The 18,476-nt window shown below is 48.4% G+C and overlaps 3 protein-coding genes across 12 annotated transcripts in view; all 3 read left to right on the forward strand.

Annotated features, from left to right (window-relative positions):
• Nucleotides 1-2,608, forward strand: part of GRB2 (growth factor receptor bound protein 2) — a 56,530-nt gene extending 53,922 nt beyond the window's left edge. For both annotated transcript variants that reach the window (XM_086856823.1, XM_086856821.1), the window contains exon 6: nt 264-2,608. In XM_086856823.1, the coding sequence (XP_086712949.1) occupies nt 264-449 (186 nt within the window). In that variant the 3' untranslated portion in view covers nt 450-2,608. The remainder of the gene's footprint in view (nt 1-263) is intronic.
• Nucleotides 2,609-2,661: 53 nt separating this feature from the next.
• On the forward strand, nt 2,662-12,900 carry SLC25A19 (solute carrier family 25 member 19). Of its 5 annotated transcripts, none has more exons than XM_086856812.1 (7): nt 2,662-2,875; nt 4,163-4,308; nt 4,793-4,948; nt 5,644-5,814; nt 6,608-6,791; nt 7,921-8,051; nt 9,251-12,900. In XM_086856812.1, exons 2-7 carry the CDS (start codon nt 4,183-4,185, stop codon nt 9,449-9,451), a joined length of 969 nt encoding a protein of 322 aa, XP_086712938.1. In that variant the 5' UTR covers nt 2,662-2,875; nt 4,163-4,182; the 3' UTR covers nt 9,452-12,900. The 5 variants fall into 5 exon arrangements, with proteins under 5 accessions (XP_086712938.1, XP_086712937.1, XP_086712939.1 ...); XM_086856811.1 differs by having other exon boundaries at nt 2,665-2,699; XM_086856813.1 differs by lacking the exon at nt 2,662-2,875 and adding an exon at nt 3,224-3,473.
• Nucleotides 9,282-18,376, forward strand: MIF4GD (MIF4G domain containing). Of its 5 annotated transcripts, none has more exons than XM_086856820.1 (7): nt 13,043-13,116; nt 13,301-13,433; nt 15,731-15,867; nt 16,027-16,136; nt 16,408-16,563; nt 17,214-17,306; nt 17,432-18,376. In XM_086856820.1, exons 3-7 carry the CDS (start codon nt 15,786-15,788, stop codon nt 17,657-17,659), a joined length of 669 nt encoding a protein of 222 aa, XP_086712946.1. In that variant the 5' UTR covers nt 13,043-13,116; nt 13,301-13,433; nt 15,731-15,785; the 3' UTR covers nt 17,660-18,376. The 5 variants fall into 5 exon arrangements, with proteins under 5 accessions (XP_086712944.1, XP_086712946.1, XP_086712943.1 ...); XM_086856819.1 differs by lacking the exons at nt 13,043-13,116; nt 13,301-13,433 and adding exons at nt 13,793-13,886; nt 14,969-15,088; XM_086856818.1 differs by having other exon boundaries at nt 9,282-13,433.
• The last annotated feature ends 100 nt before the right edge of the window (nt 18,377-18,476 follow it).

Here is an 18,476-nt window from a genome sequence, read left to right on the forward strand (position 1 = left end):
AAAATACTAGAAAAGCATCAGAATCATCTGCTCTATTTCAGCTCTTTCACAGAAACTTGGCATTTCTCTGAGGTGTTCTATGGCCTGTCCTCTGTTGTTTTAGCACCTTGTTGGAGCTGCTGGGAGCTGGCTTGCAGGGAAAGGGAACAGCCCAAATGTTTATTGTTAATCTGTGGTGTAAGACAGCTCCTGCCCACGGGAGCAGGTGTCTGGAGTGCTGTGGGTGATTCTCATTGTCTCTCTGTTTCTCCTTCCCCTTTCAGCAACCAACATATGTTCAGGCCCTGTTTGATTTTGATCCCCAAGAGGAAGGAGAGCTGGGCTTCCATCGCGGAGACTTTATCCAAGTCCTTGACAATTCTGACCCCAACTGGTGGAAGGGAGCGTGCCGCGGACAGACGGGCATGTTCCCACGCAACTACGTGACCCCAGTGAATCGGAACATCTAGAGATAAATATTAGAGATTATTTAAGGAAACCAGAGAAACAGTAAATACACATACAGAGCCTAACTGCAGCCAGTGACCTAAAAATCACACGGCGGTAAAACCGGAGTCACCTTTCACCGTGAGGTGATCCTCCTTCCCTCAGTATGGAACTTCAGGGGCGGGGGGGAAGAGTTCAACTTACACACCAAAACTTAACTTAAAGGAAAAAAAAAAAAAGGAAAATAAAAAAAGGAGAGAGAGAGAGAAAAAAAAAAAAGAAAATAACAAATTTCCTCAGCTGCTCTTGGGTTATCCCCTTTTATTCACTCTTGTTGCGAATGAGTGTTTTAAGGTCACTTAAGGTCTCACCACCACAACTCTTCTTGTTTTCCCCTCCTCCTCTGTCCATCAGTGCATGAAGTTTTAATGCCATATAAAGTCCTAGCCATGCAGTTAAAGGAAAAGGGAGAAACTCTGCTGGTATTTTCTCTCTCCGCAAACGGTCTTCATTTGACATGAAGGGACATGAGAGAAGAACCAAATCCACAGTCCTGCCTTTAAAAAAAACAAAAATCATCAGTTTCTGCTTTTGCCTTCAACATTCAGCATTTCTTGCCTGGGAAAGATGAGGTGTTAATCTAATTTTTATTGTCTCTTCTCCTTTGGCACTTTCTTCTGAAGCTCAGCAGCTTCCAAACAGAGGAAGGGAGAAGAGTTGTGTGGCTTTTTGTTCTATTTTTTACTTTGGAGTCACAGAGCTGCTTTGAGAAACTCCAACGTACAACTGAAGTCTATTAATGCTGTGCTGACAGCTTATTTGTTTTTTCTTAAAGGTGTACGGTTGAGCACATTCTGTAATTTTTTCCATAGTGCCTTCCCCTTATTTTCTTTTTTTATTATTTTTTAAGTTAAAAGGACAGTCCAGAGCTTTTCAGAGAGGTTTTTTTCTGCCTATGTGTAAATAAATACTTTGGGGGAAGGGGGCAAAGGAGGGTGGTTTTATCAATGGACACTTGAGAAAAATCTACAGAGATGGAGCTTTAATCTTCAGATTTGTCTTACCGTTCAACTTCCCTTACTCCAAGGAAAATAAAATCAAGGCATTCAAGTGGCAACTTAGGCTGCTCAGAGTTGGAGAGCTGCAACCAGGAGCCTCAAAAGAAGTAAGAGAAAGGGGAAAGTTATGATGAGGGAAAACGAGGAAGAGTATTTTGGGGAGGGAGGGTTAAGGGGGGAATTTGAAAAACAATAGCCCTCAGATGTCCTACAAAATGTACATTCCTTTGGTGGAAAACTTCATAATGCAGAGAAACCTCAAGAAATAGTGCTTGAAAAAAACTTTATGCTCTTAGTGAATGTTTCTACGTGATGCATGTGATCAGCCTGTCTCCTCGGCCTGGATAGGCAGTATTTGCAGTCGTGTTGCTCTTGAGAAGTGGAGTTGGCTTCCCTGTTCTCCAGTCTCTCCTCCCTCCTCAGGTCAGTGTTCCTGTTGAAGTAGCTCCCCACCCGCTCCCGTTCACAGCAGGCTGTGTGTGACTGTTCTCCCCACCCTGCACCCCCGGGGGGTTTCTGGTGGCCCTTTGCTCCTCACCAGAGCAGTGTGACATTAAATTGGACAGAAGGAAAGCAATCAGCCCACAGCGCTCTCTGTGCCAATCTTCAGTTGTGTTTTTTCCTTTGGTGGCCGTTTGGCTGGATCCCTTCACCCCACCAACACATCCCAACCTGCAGGAGAGATCTCCCGCCCTGCCTCAGCATGGGCAATCTTTTGTTGGAGGGTGCCTTTTTTTGTAGTAAGTGTTACAGAAGTTTTACTCCTGAGATGGACTCTGCCTTACATTTTGATTTTCCAGCAAATGAAAGAGAGAGCTACCCTGTAGAGTATTAATTTTCCCCCTCTCCTTGCTAGCTGTCACTCACTTTCTTCCCACTTTGTAAAGTGATTGGAAAAGGAATCTATGGCATTCTACACCTGGACCATTTGATTGTTTCCTTATTTTGGAATTGGTGTATATCATGCAGCCTTGCAGACATATGTCTTGTGTGTGTATATATATTAAAAAAAATTTCCGTGTTTAATTAAAAAAAAAGGCCTATGTACTTAATCCTTTAACTCTGCAGCAGCATTTGGTAGATAGTAATTAACTGTGAATAATAAATATACATTGAATTCTTCACTTGAGCATCTGTCTGTTATTTCAGTTAACTGACCAAACTGACTAAGCTTGTAGTTCAAACACTTCTGGAGGCTTTTGCTAAAAGGGGGAGGTGGGTGTTGGGCTGGTGTTAAGCACAGCAGCCAGGCTCAAGCTGCTGTGGCTTTGGCTCTGTTCCATCAGGGCCCTGCAGATTGTTTTCCCTTCGGTTACCTAAAGAGGGATGGCTCTGTGGAGCTAGTGGAGTGTGTGGACAGCTCTGCAGCTTCTCCCCAGCCTTTGCTAATGGTCAGAAAGTACCTGTGAGCAAGAATTTTAACAATACAATTTTAACATACAATAGGAAAATGCCTACATGGGAGTTTTGAGTGTTTTTTAAACAATTGCTCTTAGTTATTATGCTTTAAATACTGATGATGTCAAGGTGGAAATGCCTGGAAATTCCTGTGATTAGTTCTTTATTTTTCTTTCTTTGTGCCAGAAGTCAGTATGGAAAATTCACAGTGTGGCTTGAAGCACTTGGCTTTTTTTGTAATGCTGTAGCAGAACATGTTGCACAAAGTGGTGTTTTACTGTACCTTAGGTTGCTTAGAAAGTCTTGCTTTCCCTGTGCTTTATTGAGACAAGAGGAGGTTTGTTGGTCTGTGGTTGTGTGAGATGGAGGTGGCCGTGGGAGCAGTGCATTACATTCCTCTCACAGCCCTGGCTCGTGGGACCAGAGAAGGGCAACAGAGCTGGGGAAGAGGCCAGATCACAAGTGTGATGAGGAGTGGCTGAGAGAGCCGGGGTTAATTCTGAGAAGGGAAAGTCCAGGGATGACCTTTTTGCTCTCCACAGCTCCCTGATAAGAGGGTGCAGTTAGGTGGAAGTCGGGCTCTTCTCTCAGGTAACAAGTGACATGGCATAAGCTGCACCAGGGGAGCTTTAGGTTGGACATTAGGAAAAATTTCTTTCTAAAGAAATTCTTACTAAAACAAATTCTAAAGAAAGAGTAATTGGACATTGGAATGGGCTGCCCAGGGAGTTGTCACTGTCCCTGGGGGTGTCTGAGAAAAGACTGGATGTGGCAGTCAGTGCCATGGTCTGGCTGACAAGGTGATGCTGTTTCACGGGTTGGACCCCGTGGTCTCAGGTGTCATGGTCTGGCTGACAAGGTGATGTTGGTTCACGGGTTGGACCCCGTGGTCTCAGGTGTTGTCCAGCCCCGCTGATCCCGTGGTTCTGTGAACGCCCCATCCCGCGCGTGTTGCGGCCGTGGGGGCCGTTCCCGGGACTACATCTCCCGGCGGCCCCTGCGGCGCGCAGGCGCAGTGCGGAGCCGGCGGCAGCGGGTGAGGCGGCGCGGCGGGAGTCGGCCCAAGGCCGGACCGCCCCGCTCCCACCGGGCTCGGCTCGGAGCCCCGGCCGGTGGCCGCCACGGGCGGGGCCGGGAGCTGCGGGCCAGAGGGAGTTGTGCAGAGGGGCATCTGTGTGTCCCGTGGGGTGAGGAGGGGGCTGTGGGCCTTGCCGTGAGGGGACTGTGAGGTGGGGGCTGAGTGTGGGTGGGGCTCACTTCCCCTGTGTGCCCCTGGCCAGGCTGGGGACAGCCGGCAGGCATGGTGGGTTACGACCCTGAAGCCAAGTGCGTGTCCACGGCGGAAGCGGCGGTAGCGGGATCAGCGTCTGGCTTGGTCACTCGGGTCCTTGTCAGCCCCTTGGATGTCCTCAAGATCCGCTTTCAGGTACCTCGCTCGCGGCGTGCCCGGGGGCGGGGATGAGCCGCCTGTCAAGGAGCAGAGCTGATCCGGTCCTGGGTGAGCGGTTCACCTGTGTAGGCAGAGAGCGCTCAGTCCACTCTGTAGCCCTCACCTTCGCTGTGTACAGCCTATGCAAGGAACTAGGGCTATCTTGTGTCCACCACTTCTATTTATACAACCTAACTTGTGTGGGAATGGAATCTTGTGTTTCGCAGAGTTCGTTCTTCTTGTGAATGACTTCCACTCTCTGACTGAATTTCACCATCATCCCTCCTGCTTATCTTTGTGTTCATGCGCGTTTTTATTATTTTAGAGCCCTTCATAAATAACATCCCAGTCAGGTCTGAATGTGGGAAGGCAGTATCATCCCTTAGCATTGGCTGGGTGACAGGGTTATGAATTCCTGAACCAGACACTTGAACCAGTGCTGAAGTGTGAAATTGAAAATATTTTCTCCTGTTTCCTTCAGCTCCAGATCGAGCAGCTCTCCTCCAGAAACCCCACAGCCAAGTACCATGGCATTGTGCAAGCTGTGCAGCGCATCTTCCAGGAGGAGGGCTTGACAGCCTTCTGGAAGGGCCATGTTCCTGCTCAGTTCCTTTCAGTTGGTTTCGGAGCTGTTCAGGTGAGGGGACCAGGCATCACCTGGGTGCACTGTGAGTACACAGGACACAGCTCTGCTCCCTCAGACCATCTGTGTTCAGGAGTGGGAAGGTTGTGTAGCTGTATAAAGCTGGTGTATAATTCCTAAGTTAATATTCCTGAGCTTGCTGAATAGCCTGGAGCACAGCAAGAGCAAACTAAGCTCTAGCTGGTGTCATAGATAAGCTCTCTCTACTCCCAACACTTGGCTTAGCTGTTCATGCTCCAAGCTTGGGCAGATTTTTGTTTCTAGTCATGCTGTCACCCTAGGGACTGGTTAGGAAAAAATCAGTGAAGCTGATGAGAGTGTTTTATAGAGCATTGTTAGGCTTAATTTGTAAATATTAACAGCTTTAGGAGCAGAGGCTGAAAGGGTAAAGGACAGCATATCTGTGACATAGCAAACATTCTTCTGGATCCACAGAATATTAAAATGAGTTTTTCACTATTCTAAATGCAAGAATTAGCAGAAGTATCAGACACCAGAGTATCTCAAGCATTCCCCGGGCTGCTTAGTGGTTTTTATATGTTGCAAGTTGGGGAGGGCTTTTGAAGGGCATAGAAGGTGTTAACAAGCTGGGAGGGACCAGCTGGAGCTGTTGCTGAAATGAGAGAGTGGGAGCCCTGTGTGAGTCATAAGGAGCGGCTTCCTGACCCGTGCGCTTTTGTTTCTGCAAGTTCATGGCATTTGAGAGCCTGACAGAACTGGTGCACAACGTCACCTCCTTCAACACCCGTGACTCCTTCGTGCACCTGGTGTGCGGGGGCCTGGCTGCCTGCACGGCCACGGTGGCAGTGCAGCCTGTGGACACGCTGCGCACCCGCTTTGCTGCCCAGGGTGAGCCAAAGGTGAGCTTAGTTTCCGTCTTGTCATCCATAGCAGTACCAATATTTCACAGGTCTGAAGAGGTCTGAAAGCGCAGTATTGTGGGTTAAAATGAAGGAGCAGGTGCTGTTATGGCCAGTGTTTACACTGTTGCCAAGTTATCCTCTGTCCTCTTGGCACAGCTTTCCTAATTGTGTTTTGCTGCTTCTGATCCTGACAGGTGATGCAGAAAGGAGAAACTGTCGTTAACAGGATAACTCAATTTTTGCTTTGTCTGTTGGCTTTTTATAGAACCCTCTCCCCAGGCTGTTGAACATTGCATTTTTGAAACTTTTCACATGCAAAAACTCATGTTTAGATAATGATGGGGATGATACTTGAAACCAGTCACTTTTCACCTGTGCTTCATGTTCTTATTTACACAAGAATTGGTCTCTGTGCTAACTAGGTCTGTAATAATGAGACAGATTTGTATCAGAGCCATTTCTGTATTTAGCCTGCAGTAGAATTACAGTATGTATTATATGAATTGTGTTGCAGGAGTTAAGAACTCTTAAAAGAAAAATAATCATGTTTGTGATGCAGGTGGTCTCAGGACTCAGTTCCATGCTTTGTTTCTTTTAAGTCACAAGGGCTCAACAGAGAACATTGTGAGGGTGTGGAAAATCACCTTGCTTATTACTTTGTGCTGAAGACAGTCAATTGTATTTTGGGCAGTGGGAAATTCCTATACCCATTAGTAGAAAATTACCTGACCTTTGGTTTGCTGTTTTTAAGTTCACTGAAAAGTCACTCAGCCTCTTCCTTGTTGTCCAGATCTACTCCAACCTTCGCCATGCAGTGGTGACCATGTACCAGACAGAAGGGCCTCGGACTTTCTACAGAGGTTTGACCCCCACACTTGTTGCTATCTTCCCATATGCTGGTTTCCAGTTCTTCTTCTACAACATCCTGCAGCAGTTTTCCAAATGGGTGATTCCAGCAGAAGCAAAGAATGGAGGTAGGAACTTGGGACAGTGATGGCTGCAGTCAGGAGAGAAAGGGGATGAATGTTGGTTTGGGTAGCTGATGTAAGCTCTGTTAGTCCTTTCACATTTTTTGATGCAACATCTGAAAAGTATTTTGATTCCTCACCTCTCATTTTTACCCCTGCACAGAAATGGCAGATTAAGTACAGTGGAGTTCACAAACAGCTTCCATTGTGGAATAAGCGTGATGGAAGTGGGTGGATAGGAAAGTGAAGTGTCACAGACCAGGGTGCTCTTTCTTTAACAGTTACTGATACTGTGGGAAGATAGTGCTGCCATACTCTTTCTGTTTCATTAGTGCTGTGGGGACTACTTGGATTTCCTAGGAAAAAGGAAATGTCTGCAGATTCCAGCACAGCTGTTAGGGAAGAGGGTTCATTTACTCTAATTTAAGGCTCTTGATGTTTTTGTGTTGATCTCTAGCTCCATTGCAAGAGAACATCATCCTGATGCAACCTGCCACCTTGGCAGTTCTAGATACCTGTGCTTCCTTGAGCAAGAGGAATGCAGCAGCAGTGTGACTTTGTTACTCAATGGAATTTCTTCAGAAGAGGGACTAGACTTTTCAATATCATGCCTGCATATTTAATTTTAGGGGCAGAGGCTGATGGTGCTTTTGTGCTGGGAGCTCATGTTTGTCAGGAAAAAGTCTAATACAGAACTAATTTCCCACAAGCCTCTGAAATAATCAGGCAGTGTCAGCTTGTGACATTCCAGTCCAGAATGCATTGGGGTACAAGATTTCCAGTGACCAGGCTTTTACTTGGAAGGGGCATGAAAACTTCCATCCACTGGCAGCAACTTGTCTGGTGACAGGGGATTGGGGTTTTTTGAGCAGAGCAAAACCGTAAGTCAGTGTAATGGCCCAAGAGGAGCTCACCCTCTGATTCCAACAGACATTGCAAGCCTGAAAATATACAGCTTGAGATTCTTTGGCTGAAACTATTGCAGAAGAGGTGATTGTAACTTCAAAGGACTTTTTTGACCTTACTTCTTGTGAAAAGTGATTTTTAACTTACTTCTTATAATCTTTAATCAGAATTCCCTGATGATCCTCTTTTTTTTTCCTCCCTGCTATTCTTTTTCCTTTCTGCTTCTCAGCCAATGTTAAAAACCTTGTCTGTGGCAGCTGTGCTGGAGTCATCAGCAAAAGCCTCACGTACCCTTTGGATGTGGTCAAAAAGCGACTGCAAGTGCGTGGCTTTGAGCACGCTCGGGCAGCCTTTGGGCAGGTGAGAAATGCTGGAAGTGCTGGATTTTCCTGAGCATGGAGCTGGTCCAGTGCACTGGAATGCAGTGACAATTCACCAGTGGTACCTGTTGAGTTCATATCTGGGTCGGGTGTTCCCAGTGAGCACTGGTGTAATTTAATAATGTGAATTTATACATGAACATACTGGGTTTATTTTATGATAGGTCCCAGCAGGGACCTGTCCAGCATACCTGTGCTCTGGCTTGTAATCCTTCTCCATCAACTGTGTCTTGGAGCTAGGGACAAGTCAGGCAAGCAGAGGGGTTTTAATTTACTTTACCTTTCTAGCTGCAGCTTGTTTCAGTCTGATTCAGAACCAAATTACTAGCAGAGGATGACCCTGGCTCTGTGCTGGAGTCACTTGGCTGTCAGGCTTCTCTTCTGCAATTAATATTTTGACATGAGAAACAGGCACCAAGTGTTCAACATCTATTTTATGTATGAGAATAGCCTGGAATTCAAAACAAATTAAATACTCTGGTGTTCTTTAACACCCTTGTTACCACCTTGAAATATGCTTGAAGACAAATACAGATCTTTCAAGGAATTTACTCTTTTTTTCCATGAAATGTGGAAATTTTCTCTTTTCCTTAAAATTACTTAGATCTGAGAAGGAAATTAGTCCTGAGAAGGAATCAGAAGAAACTGGAATAGAATTTTGATGTCTCAGCCCACTGCATTGGATGATTTTCCTCTTGCAGTGAGATACAGAATTTGTTCATAGCATTGATGTGTCACAAAATGTTAAAACTGCACAGTGTAACATGACAACATGCAGACAGCTAATTTGGAAACTTCTAAGTGCTGTAGCTGTATTTTCTTTCTGTGAGAAAACTCAAAATTTTTTCCTTCTTAGTGAAGGAGATAGAAAACAGCAGCTGCACAATATAAAATAATGACTTCACAAACCTGTGCCATAAATTTAAAGTCATGTTCTTGTTGCATACAGAGGTTTTACAGGCATTCAGTGAATGATGTGCATAAATCATTGCTGATGCTAAATGTCTGCATTTCCTCTATCCTACTCTCTCTAAAGTCTCTGAAACTTTCAGTTAGTTTTAATATTATCCAAGCTGTATGTCAAGATAATGTTTCTATGGTATAGTTTGGGGATCTTTGTGGTTTTTTCCAGTTGTCCTGAAGTTTTCTTGTTTGACCTTGTTCCCATTTCTCTCCCAGGTACGGACGTATGGGGGTTTCCTGGACTGCATGAGGCAGATCATGCGAGAGGAGGGCCCAGGTGGGTTCTTCAAGGGCCTCTCTCCCAGCTTGCTGAAGGCTGCCTGCTCCACTGGCCTCATCTTCTTTTGGTACGAACTGTTCTGCGGCCTCCTGTGCGCCATGAAGGGCCCCGAGAGCACAAAGAGGCAGGAAGGATGAAAGGGACGTGTGTGGCTGCCTGCTGTTATCCTCAGGAGGGGAGACTGCTCTGTCATGAGCATGTTGGAAACGTCAGAGCTCCCCTAGCCTGTTGGGAATCACCTCCTGGGACCAAGCAGAAGGAGAAGGCGACTGCAGTTCTGCTGAAGACACTGAACTGCTTGGCAGGGAGCCGTTCAACAGAGCACTTCTCTTCTGTCTTCTCTTATATCAGTGCACATTTAGTGGGGAGAGGGGGAACCAACAGACCACTCCCTAGCAATGCCAATGCTCTGGAATGGCACCCAATAAAGCAGGTGAATCCCTGAAGCTTGCCCTGGATCCCAGAGGAGGGATTCTGGCCCAGCCTAGTGCTGCTTAACCAACTAAATACCACTTCCTAGACTGCATCTGCACAGCTTTATTCCCTTGCTCTGTGCCTGCTGTTTGCACCAGATCCTTGTCTCAGTGTTGCACAGGTTGCTCTGGTGTGAAGTCAGGTAAAGCCACATTAGGGTACAAACCCTCAGTTTTCCTTTCCTTTGCTGCCAGCTGCTGCTGCTTGGTCACAACTTGCTGGCTGAGCATTTTTTGTCATCTTCAACACAGTATCTTCTCTGATCATGCTGGACTAGACTTCCTTTAACTCCAGTGACCTTGATTGTATGCTGAATTCCCATTTCTCTTCCTGGATGTCTGGCCATACATCTCTTAGGGATTTGCAGTGCCTCACTGACACTTTTTTACAAGGAAACCTGCATATTAAGAGGGCCAGTCTGAGGGGATTCAATGCACAAATCCAGTTTTTACTTCAGGGTTCTTTGCTTCAAAGCAGTGAATAAACTAATGCTGTATGGAGTTAAATAATTATTCTAAGTTGGAATAATGAAGGGAAAGTCCTGTGTAAACTAGTGATTTTTTTATCATTATTTATTTAGTTGCACCTTTGAATGTGTCTAACTAGTATATCTGTAGTGGCCTCAAAATATATTTAAGAACCTCAGTCCTGCAGTGGTGCTAGCAGATGAAAATGTTTTGACAATATTTGCTGGAGTGAAAGGAATGAACATCAAATGGGAATTGGTTGGCTGAGTGTGGTGTTTCACATGAGTGATTAAATTAGAGATAGAAAAGCATTTTTCTGGAGTTTCAAAGGTTTTATGAGTGCTTACAAAAACTGACAAAACCTACCAACAACTCTGATTTACACAACAGTGGAAAAGAGGAAAATTACTTTCTTACTCTTCTTTAATGCTGTTTTTTTTTTTAAGCCCAGCAGGGTGTGGCTGGACTGTGTGGGAGGCAGAGTTCCCAGCCCTGCCGTACAAAAGCACGTTCCTCATCTGCAAGGGGTGGATAAGGCGAGCACTGCAGTTATTTGGAGGATGGTTTGATGGTTCTTAATACAGAGCTTTTGCCAGCTCTTTTGCAGTATTCAGGGTGTTAATCCCAAATGGTCTGGCCAAATTCCAGCATGAGCAATTCCATTCCATTGACGAAACTTCTCCTGGCAATTTTGAGCATATCAGCATTGCTCACTTATCCTGAGCTATTGTCAGAGGCTGTTTTTAAAAAACAGCTGTTTGACTAGTGGCTGAGGTATCTGGAGAAATTCCTTGCAATCCCAGGCTGAATAACTTTGTGTCTGTTACAGGTTTGAGATCTTGGAGTACAAAGTTACTGCAGGTGACTGAGCTGCATAAAATTAAGTTCATTGAGTAGTGTCAGTGTCAGGCAGGAGGCCAATATGTGAGTCTTAAAGAGGGAGAGAGCTGCATATGCTCTAAAAATGACTGCTTTGTTTAGAGCAGAAAATGTGGAGTTTCTCCAAGTGGCTCAATCCTATTGGCATTTTCCTGTGTTATTTAAGCTCTTCTGAGATTCCTCAAAATCTTCTTAGCAATGTTTAGCCTTTGTTTATTGTTCATCTGTTGTTCTTGGAAAGACATGATAAAGAGCAATGAACTCAGCCTCACGACATCCTTCTGAGGGAGATAAATGTCTCTTTTCAAAATAGACACAAACAGGTTGGCTTTGTTACTGTCTTGTTGCTGATGAGAGGAATGCTGTCATGGTTAGCAGGGACAGGCCAGAGCAGAAAATGTTCAGTGCTGACCTAGGCTTCCTTAGGAAATGGGGATTCATCCATCCTGTCTAAACATTGCAAGACTCGTCTTCCATTTTTTGTCAAAGAGCTGCTGTTAAACCACACAAAATAGGGGAAATTGGTTGGGGACTCAGCAGCAGGAAAGAACAGGCAGATCTCTGTTAAGATGATGTTCCTTGAGGCTGCTTGGGTTGATGCTGGCATGGGCAGCTTTGGCTGCTCCACAGAGAGGGCAGCACTAGAGAGTATGGAGCAGCTTTTCCTCTCTGGGGTCATTTTTTCCTCTACTCTGCATTAACTGAGCTTGCCTCCACCCAACAGATGGCAAAGCCAGAGTTAAAGTTGTGCCTGTCTGGCCAGGTTGTGGAAGAAGCACTCCCTGGTCAGAGGCCTTTGGGCTGTGAATCACAAATGTGGGGTGCATAAAAGCATCTGGGCTTCCTCTGAGAGGAAGAAAAGATGTGAGAACCTCAACAATATTAGGAGCTGCATCCAACAATCACTTCTTCATCTCTGATCAGCAGCATCTGTCCCTCATAGATTTCTCATGTGCACTTTGCTGGGGAAAGCACTGTAAGAGGAATGTTGATTTCTCTGTGGGATTGAGGCTGAATGAAGCACTAGGAGAACAGGTCTTATTTCTCATGCTGCTCTGACAAAACACATGCTGTTAGGAGCTAAATCTCTTAGAATTAGAGGAGCAGGAGATGGGAGAGATCTGTAGTCACCTTGTTCTCTTGGTGCTGGGACAGATTTGCTCTTGGAAGCTGCACACTCCTGTTCAGTGTGAAGTGACTCAATATGGTGAATGCCTCGCTGTGAGACTTGGCCGATTTTTGACCACTGGGATTTTTTTCCAAGCTAATCCTATCACCAGGGATTTGCCTGCAGTTCACCTCACAAGCTGCTCAGCAGTTGCGTTTGTTTTCTTCTAGTGCCTTTTACAATGAGAACATCCAAAAGCTCTATAGCAAGCAGAGCATTGGCAAGGAGTTGTGCCATGGTTGTTCACAGCTCCAGTGAGCCGGACTCAGACACACAAGATCTACGAGGAACATGCTGCTCCCTGCGGTGCTGGCTGGCTCACTGGGTTCATAGGACAGCCCCACTCTCAGGATGCTCATCCAGAGCTGCACAGCATCATTTTTGACAAGAAATGAATGTTTTGCAGTTGGGACTGGAATAGATCATATTTAATTTGGATTTAAGTTTCTCTTGTGATGTAGAAACTCTAAGTGTGGCATTTTGCTGTGTTGTCTGAGTGGATCTTTTGCAGCTGCTGTTTCCTGAAAGCATCTGAGCACGACACACAAAGTGTGCCTACCTTTAACACAAGGTACATTAAATATTTTGTTATGCAGTGTCTCGCTGCAACTGGTTTATTCTTTTCCTCTTTGTGCTGGACCCTGCAAGGAACATCATGGCCCTCCTGCTCTCTGAAAGGGATAATCAGAGCCCAGAGTGTGGGACAACAGGAGCCATTTGGATTTCTCTTCCCATTGCAGGCTAGTGGGTGCTCCTCAGCTGGAGGCTGTACCTTCTGTGTTGGGTATCACTGTTGAGGACTACACCAAAAGGGGTAAGACAAGGGGGATTTTTTTCAGCCCAGTCCCTCTGGTGTGTCCTAGAGGGGGTTTTGAAACTGTGGTAGCCAGTCCTGAGCCTCACACCCGGGTGGGTGAGTTCAGGCTTTCTTTGTATCCATCCATGCCATGCAGTGCTACAGAAACTGTTCCCAGACTATTTGTTCTGTGCTCCCTCAGCGGCTCCCTGGTTTCAGCAGCCTGGCTACTCTTCGATGAAGGCTTCATCCCCTGCAGGATCTTCCCGTATGAAATTGATGAGATTTGAGAGAAAAACGTGAAGTGCGTTATACCATGCTCAGCTGTTGTTGCAGTACGTTGGTTTAGTGCATCTCCCCTTTCCTTTTGTTATACTATTTTTTTTATATCAGTCGGCTGCAGCCTGGCCCGGAGGGAAGGGCGGAATTCAGGCGTAGAGCACCGGGACAGCCCCGCGGGGGATCGGGGCAGAGGGGCGAGCTCTGCCCGCGACCCATCGGTGGCTGGAGTCGGAAAAGCAGAGGCCGTGTCCGGGAGGGTGTCGGGGGAGCCCGGGAGTTCGGCGAGGAGCAGCCGGCCCCCGGGCGCTCAGCCCGCCGTGCCCCGGAGCTCGCAGGCGGTGGCGCTGCCGCCGCTCCCCCGCCCGGCCCGGCCCGGCCCGGCCCTCCCCCGGCTCGGGCGAGGAAATGACCTAAGAGGAAACCTGGGCCGTGCCGGGAGGGCGCGGGGCTCGGGAGGTGCCGGCGATGTCCCGGCGGCCGGAGGACACAGCGGGGACGGCGGGCAGGTCGGTGGGGCTGCGCCCGGCTCCCTCTGCCCTGCCCGAGGCAGCGCGGGGCTGCTTTCCCCGGGATCCGCCTCTTCCTCCGTCCCGTGGCCTTTGGGTTTTGGCAGCCGGGGGAGGCTGGAGCGGCGGGAGGCAGCGGCGAGGGTTCCTGGGGGCTCCGGTGGTCCAGCTGCCCCTGGCAAGAGGCGTCTCGGCGCTGGGGTTCCACTTGCGGCTCGGCGGGGATGGGATGTGGGGGTCCGGGGGCTCACAGAGCCCCTGAGGTGGACACTGTGGGGTGGCAGAGGAGACTCTGCTCTTCTCCCTCTTCTTGTAGCGGCCAGGACATGTCCAGCCCATACTGCCAGGCGTGACCCTGTAGGTCACAGGTGTCCCGGCACCTGAGCTGGTGAACCACCGGCGGATTGAGGGTGCTGACCCCAACCGTGCCAGCCCTCGGGACCGCTCGTCCTGCAGGGGCCAGTGGCAGAGTAGCAGTCGGTGCCCACAGGTGTCCCGTGTCACCCACTGCCACCAGCCCTTCCGGATAAGGTGGTGCTGGCAGGAGGGTCTCTAGTGCAGGCGCACTGGCTGGCTCGGTGTTGGCACGCTGTGGTTTGCTCTGTGCAGAGCTATTGGGCACCGCAGTTCAAAGCGGCCGTGGCCGTCGCAGGGAGCCGTGGAACGGCAGCTCCGGGAGAGGAGCCGGGCGCTGCCGGCCGGGCTCCGTGAGGCGCCGTGCTCTCGCCAGGCTCCTGCTGTGTGGAGATGCTGCCGCTGCCACACGGGGCTGCTGCTGATCTCGGTCTGCTCCACTGGCAGCGTGGCGTGAGTGCAGATGGAGAGAGAGGAGAAGTCGGCTAGGAGGGTGTTTGCCAGCCAGGCACGGCACGGAGAGCAGCCAGCTGCCTGTGAATCCACCTGGGAAAGAAACCTCTGTGCCAGTGCCAGGGCGAGAGCTTCGGCTGCGAGAGCAGCGTCGGCAGGCTGTCACCCCCATGGGGCTGCTCTCTGCTCTGAGTTACTGCTCTGTATGGGAGGGAACTGCCCACGGTACCTGTCCCGTGTCCCTAAAGGCTCTTGGGCTTTCATCCTGTTTGCAGAGAGGGGTGAGTAATGGCCGAGGAATTTTGACGAGCTGGCAAAACTCATTTGGCCGACTGCCTTCTCCTGTTCGCGCTGCCGGTCTAGCCAGCCCTGCATTTCCATCCAGCAGATCCTGTGTGAGTCAAAGCAAGCCCTTCCTCTCTGTGCCGTGCATACACTGCTGCTGTCTTCACTGGATTATGAAGCAGAAGAAAACCAAACTAGAGACTAGTTAGGAGCACTGCTGGTGCTGCAGAGCAATGCTTGACTGCAGAGAGATGTGAGAGATGGGAGCTGTTGCTGTTGGGGATCTGGCTGCTGAGTTTGCTGTGTCGTGCTGGGAGCTGGGGGAGGCTGGCTCTGGTGCAGGAGAGGTGCTCCGGTGAGCATGTGTTGGATGCTTTTGTATTTGCTTTGATTCTTACCAGATTTTTGTATGAAAGCTACTGAATTGGTGTTTAAAAGGCTCAAGGGAGCAGTGTGTGCCTTCCTGTGATATAGCCACATATATTTTGTGTGTATTTTGGATCTGCTTTGCCTGTAATATATCAGAAAGATATAAAGGCTCTGAAGTTGTACTATCAGCTGGTAGGAGACAAAGATTTAAAAGATGTGGGAATCCAGGGGTGGAGTTGGTGCCCTAATAAAAAGAGGAGTTTCCTTGGGGTGGGGAGCTGTCAGGAAACAGCTTCTGCTTCAACACTACCTGGAATGTGCAGAATGGCAAATGGGTGAAGGTTTGCCTCTGTCCGACTAAGCTCTGTGTGCTCCTTCCCCAGGGACTGTCACTAGCTCATCCATTGCCCTGACTCTTGCCCTTGGAGGAAAATAGTCATGGGGGAAACGGGGAAAGAAGAGTACAAAATACAGTCCTTCGACTCCGAGACTCAGAAGCTGCTGAAAACAGCCCTCAAAGGTCAGCAGGTTTTTATGAGCTCCTCTGCCACGCAGGGTTTCTGCACCATTTAATGGAACTGTACAGGGCCCTGCAAAGACCTTGGTTGTTTTCCAGGTGCTTCAAAGCAATCAGGGGCCAAAGAGGGCTGGGTCCTGACAGAATTCCTCTTCTCTGCAGATCCCAGTAATGTGGACCTGGAGAAAGTGGCCAATATTATAGTGGACCAGTCCCTCAAGGACTCTGTGTTCAGCAAGGAGGCTGGGCGCATCTGCTACACCATCATCCAGGTGAGAGCTTGTGTCTGGACAGTGAAACACTTGGGCTCTTTTGTGGGTTGTCCCTGGGCTGGGCCAGGAAGGGCTTTGCCCCAGCCACGTTCTCTGACTCCTTTCCCCATAGAGTGGCAGCATCCAGAAGAGCAGTGGGCCAGCACAGGCAGCAAGTTGCAGCTTTTCTACCTCTCTGGGAATCACAGGATCCCATCTGTGTGGTACTGCATCCCCCAGCTTCCATGTCACCCCCATTTCATCCCTCCATCCTGTTTTTCTTGGCTTATAGGCAGAGAGCAAACAAGTTGGCCAGAGCATCTTCCGGAGGAGCCTGCTGAACCGGCTGCAGCAGGAGTACAAGGACAGGGAGGAGCTGCGCACCCGCTCACTCCAGGCCTGGATCTGTTACGTCACCTTCATCTGCAACATCTTTGACTACCTGAGGGTGAGGAGCTGGAGCAGGAGCAGCCAGCTGCTGCTGCTTGGAGTGCCAGAAGGGCCTGGCCATCCCAGGATACCCGAGCAGGCGTGTTGGGTGGGTGTTGTACAGAGCCCCAGGGCCATGGGGGCCACAGCTGGTTCTTAGCACAAGGATGCTGACAGGGCTGGTGAGGCAGAGGAAGTCTTCAGGAACAGTCACAAAGTCTCAACTTCCCCATTTTGTACCTGGTGTCTGAAATCCCTTGATTTGCCTGCTCCAAGATGTCCCAGACTGGACTGGTTTAGTTGCTGTGAGGTTTGCTAATAGAATTTGGCTTCAGGCCTTTGTGCAGTGTATAAACTTTGAATTCCTGTTTGGAGTAGATGTAAAAATGGTGCAAGTAGAGCTTCAGGCAGGAAAAATACTGTTGAAACAAGTGTATTTCCCATGGCTACCTGCTTAAATTTAAAAATAGATTTTTTTTTTTACATCATTTGTTCAGCTCCTCTGGTTCCTGGAGACTCAAATGTCTGAACTCTGATGTAAATCCCACTAATACAGCACAAGTAAATACTGCTCCCTTCTTCTTTGGAGAGCAGCAAGGGAATAACTATGTAAAATAGCTGCAGACTCTCTTCTGGCCCCAGGCTGACAGTGCTCCACTCTCCTTGCAGGTGAACAATATGCCCATGATGGCTCTGGTGAACCCTGTGTATGACTGCCTGTTCAGGCTGGCACAGCCCGACAGCCTGCAGAAGGAGGAGGAGGTGAGTGCAGGGAAGAGCTGCTGATGTGCCTGCTGTCCTGCCAAGGACCTGTAAAAAGCACAGCCCAGGGGGTGCAGAGGAACCTCCATTTCTTTGTGCTCAGCCATCTGCTCTTCCTTCTGAAGGTGGACTGCTTGGTCCTGCAGCTCCACCGCATTGGTGAGCAGCTGGAGAAGATGAATTCCCAGCGGATGGACGAGCTCTTCTCCCTCCTCCGAGATGGCTTCCTTCTGCAGGAGGGGCTCAGCTCCCTGTCCCAGCTCCTGCTGCTGGAGATCATTGAGTTCCGGGCTGCTGACTGGAAGATGACGGATGCTGCCCAGAAATATTATTACAGCGAAGTGACAGATTAACCTCCTGCAGCAGAGGAGTCCCCAGCACCTTCACCAGCAAGCTTCGTACCAAGTTGGAATTTTTCACATTAATTTTCTAGCACTTCCTGTAAACAGGATTTCTACTGGCTAGAGCCTCTCTGCACCTACTGTCAGATGCAGCTGGTCCTAGTCTGACTTTGGAGGTTCAGAACAGAGGGAAGGACACACTTCACCCAGAAAGTTTTCCCACTGACTTTGTCTTAATAGCGGGCTACTGCCAGCAAAGGGCTTGAGAGGCTTCTAGCTCACACCAGCATTTTCTATGAGTGTTAAGGAAAGCACAGTTTAGTCTGAGAACACTTTGCTTCACCCCAAAGCCAGCAGAGCTGTGGGAGGCAGCAGGGAAATCTCCCAGCTCAGGTTGTACCTGGTTCTTTGGGGCAGGTCACAGAACACATCATGGCCTCACAAACTCAACCAAGTGCTTTTTTTTCCCAGACTCCTTCCAGCACGTTGGCTGCACCTGCATGCACACAGCCTCTCCAACAGCCAGGTATAGCTGCCACGGGGCAGCCTGCAACAGGACAGGTCCCTGAGTACATGTAGTAATGGGTTTTATAGGTTTTTTACAGTAATTGTCATTTTTTTCTCAGAATTGTGCAAGTTTCAGCTACAGTATATTTCTTATAAGAATGGGTGAGGAAGAAACAAAATAGTCTATTGAAGGATTTTTTCTAATAAAAGTTTTCCACCAAAGTGTGCCCTGCTTTCTCCCTGTGCAGCTGCTGAGCTCTGAGCAATACTGAAGGGTTGTTCCTAACTGAAGCCCTAAGGTTGTGATAACTCAGTGTCTGCT

The sequence above is a fragment of the Cyanistes caeruleus genome, chromosome 19, assembly GCF_971803275.1.
Source record: "Cyanistes caeruleus chromosome 19, bCyaCae1.hap1.1, whole genome shotgun sequence".
NCBI lineage: Eukaryota > Metazoa > Chordata > Aves > Passeriformes > Paridae > Cyanistes > Cyanistes caeruleus.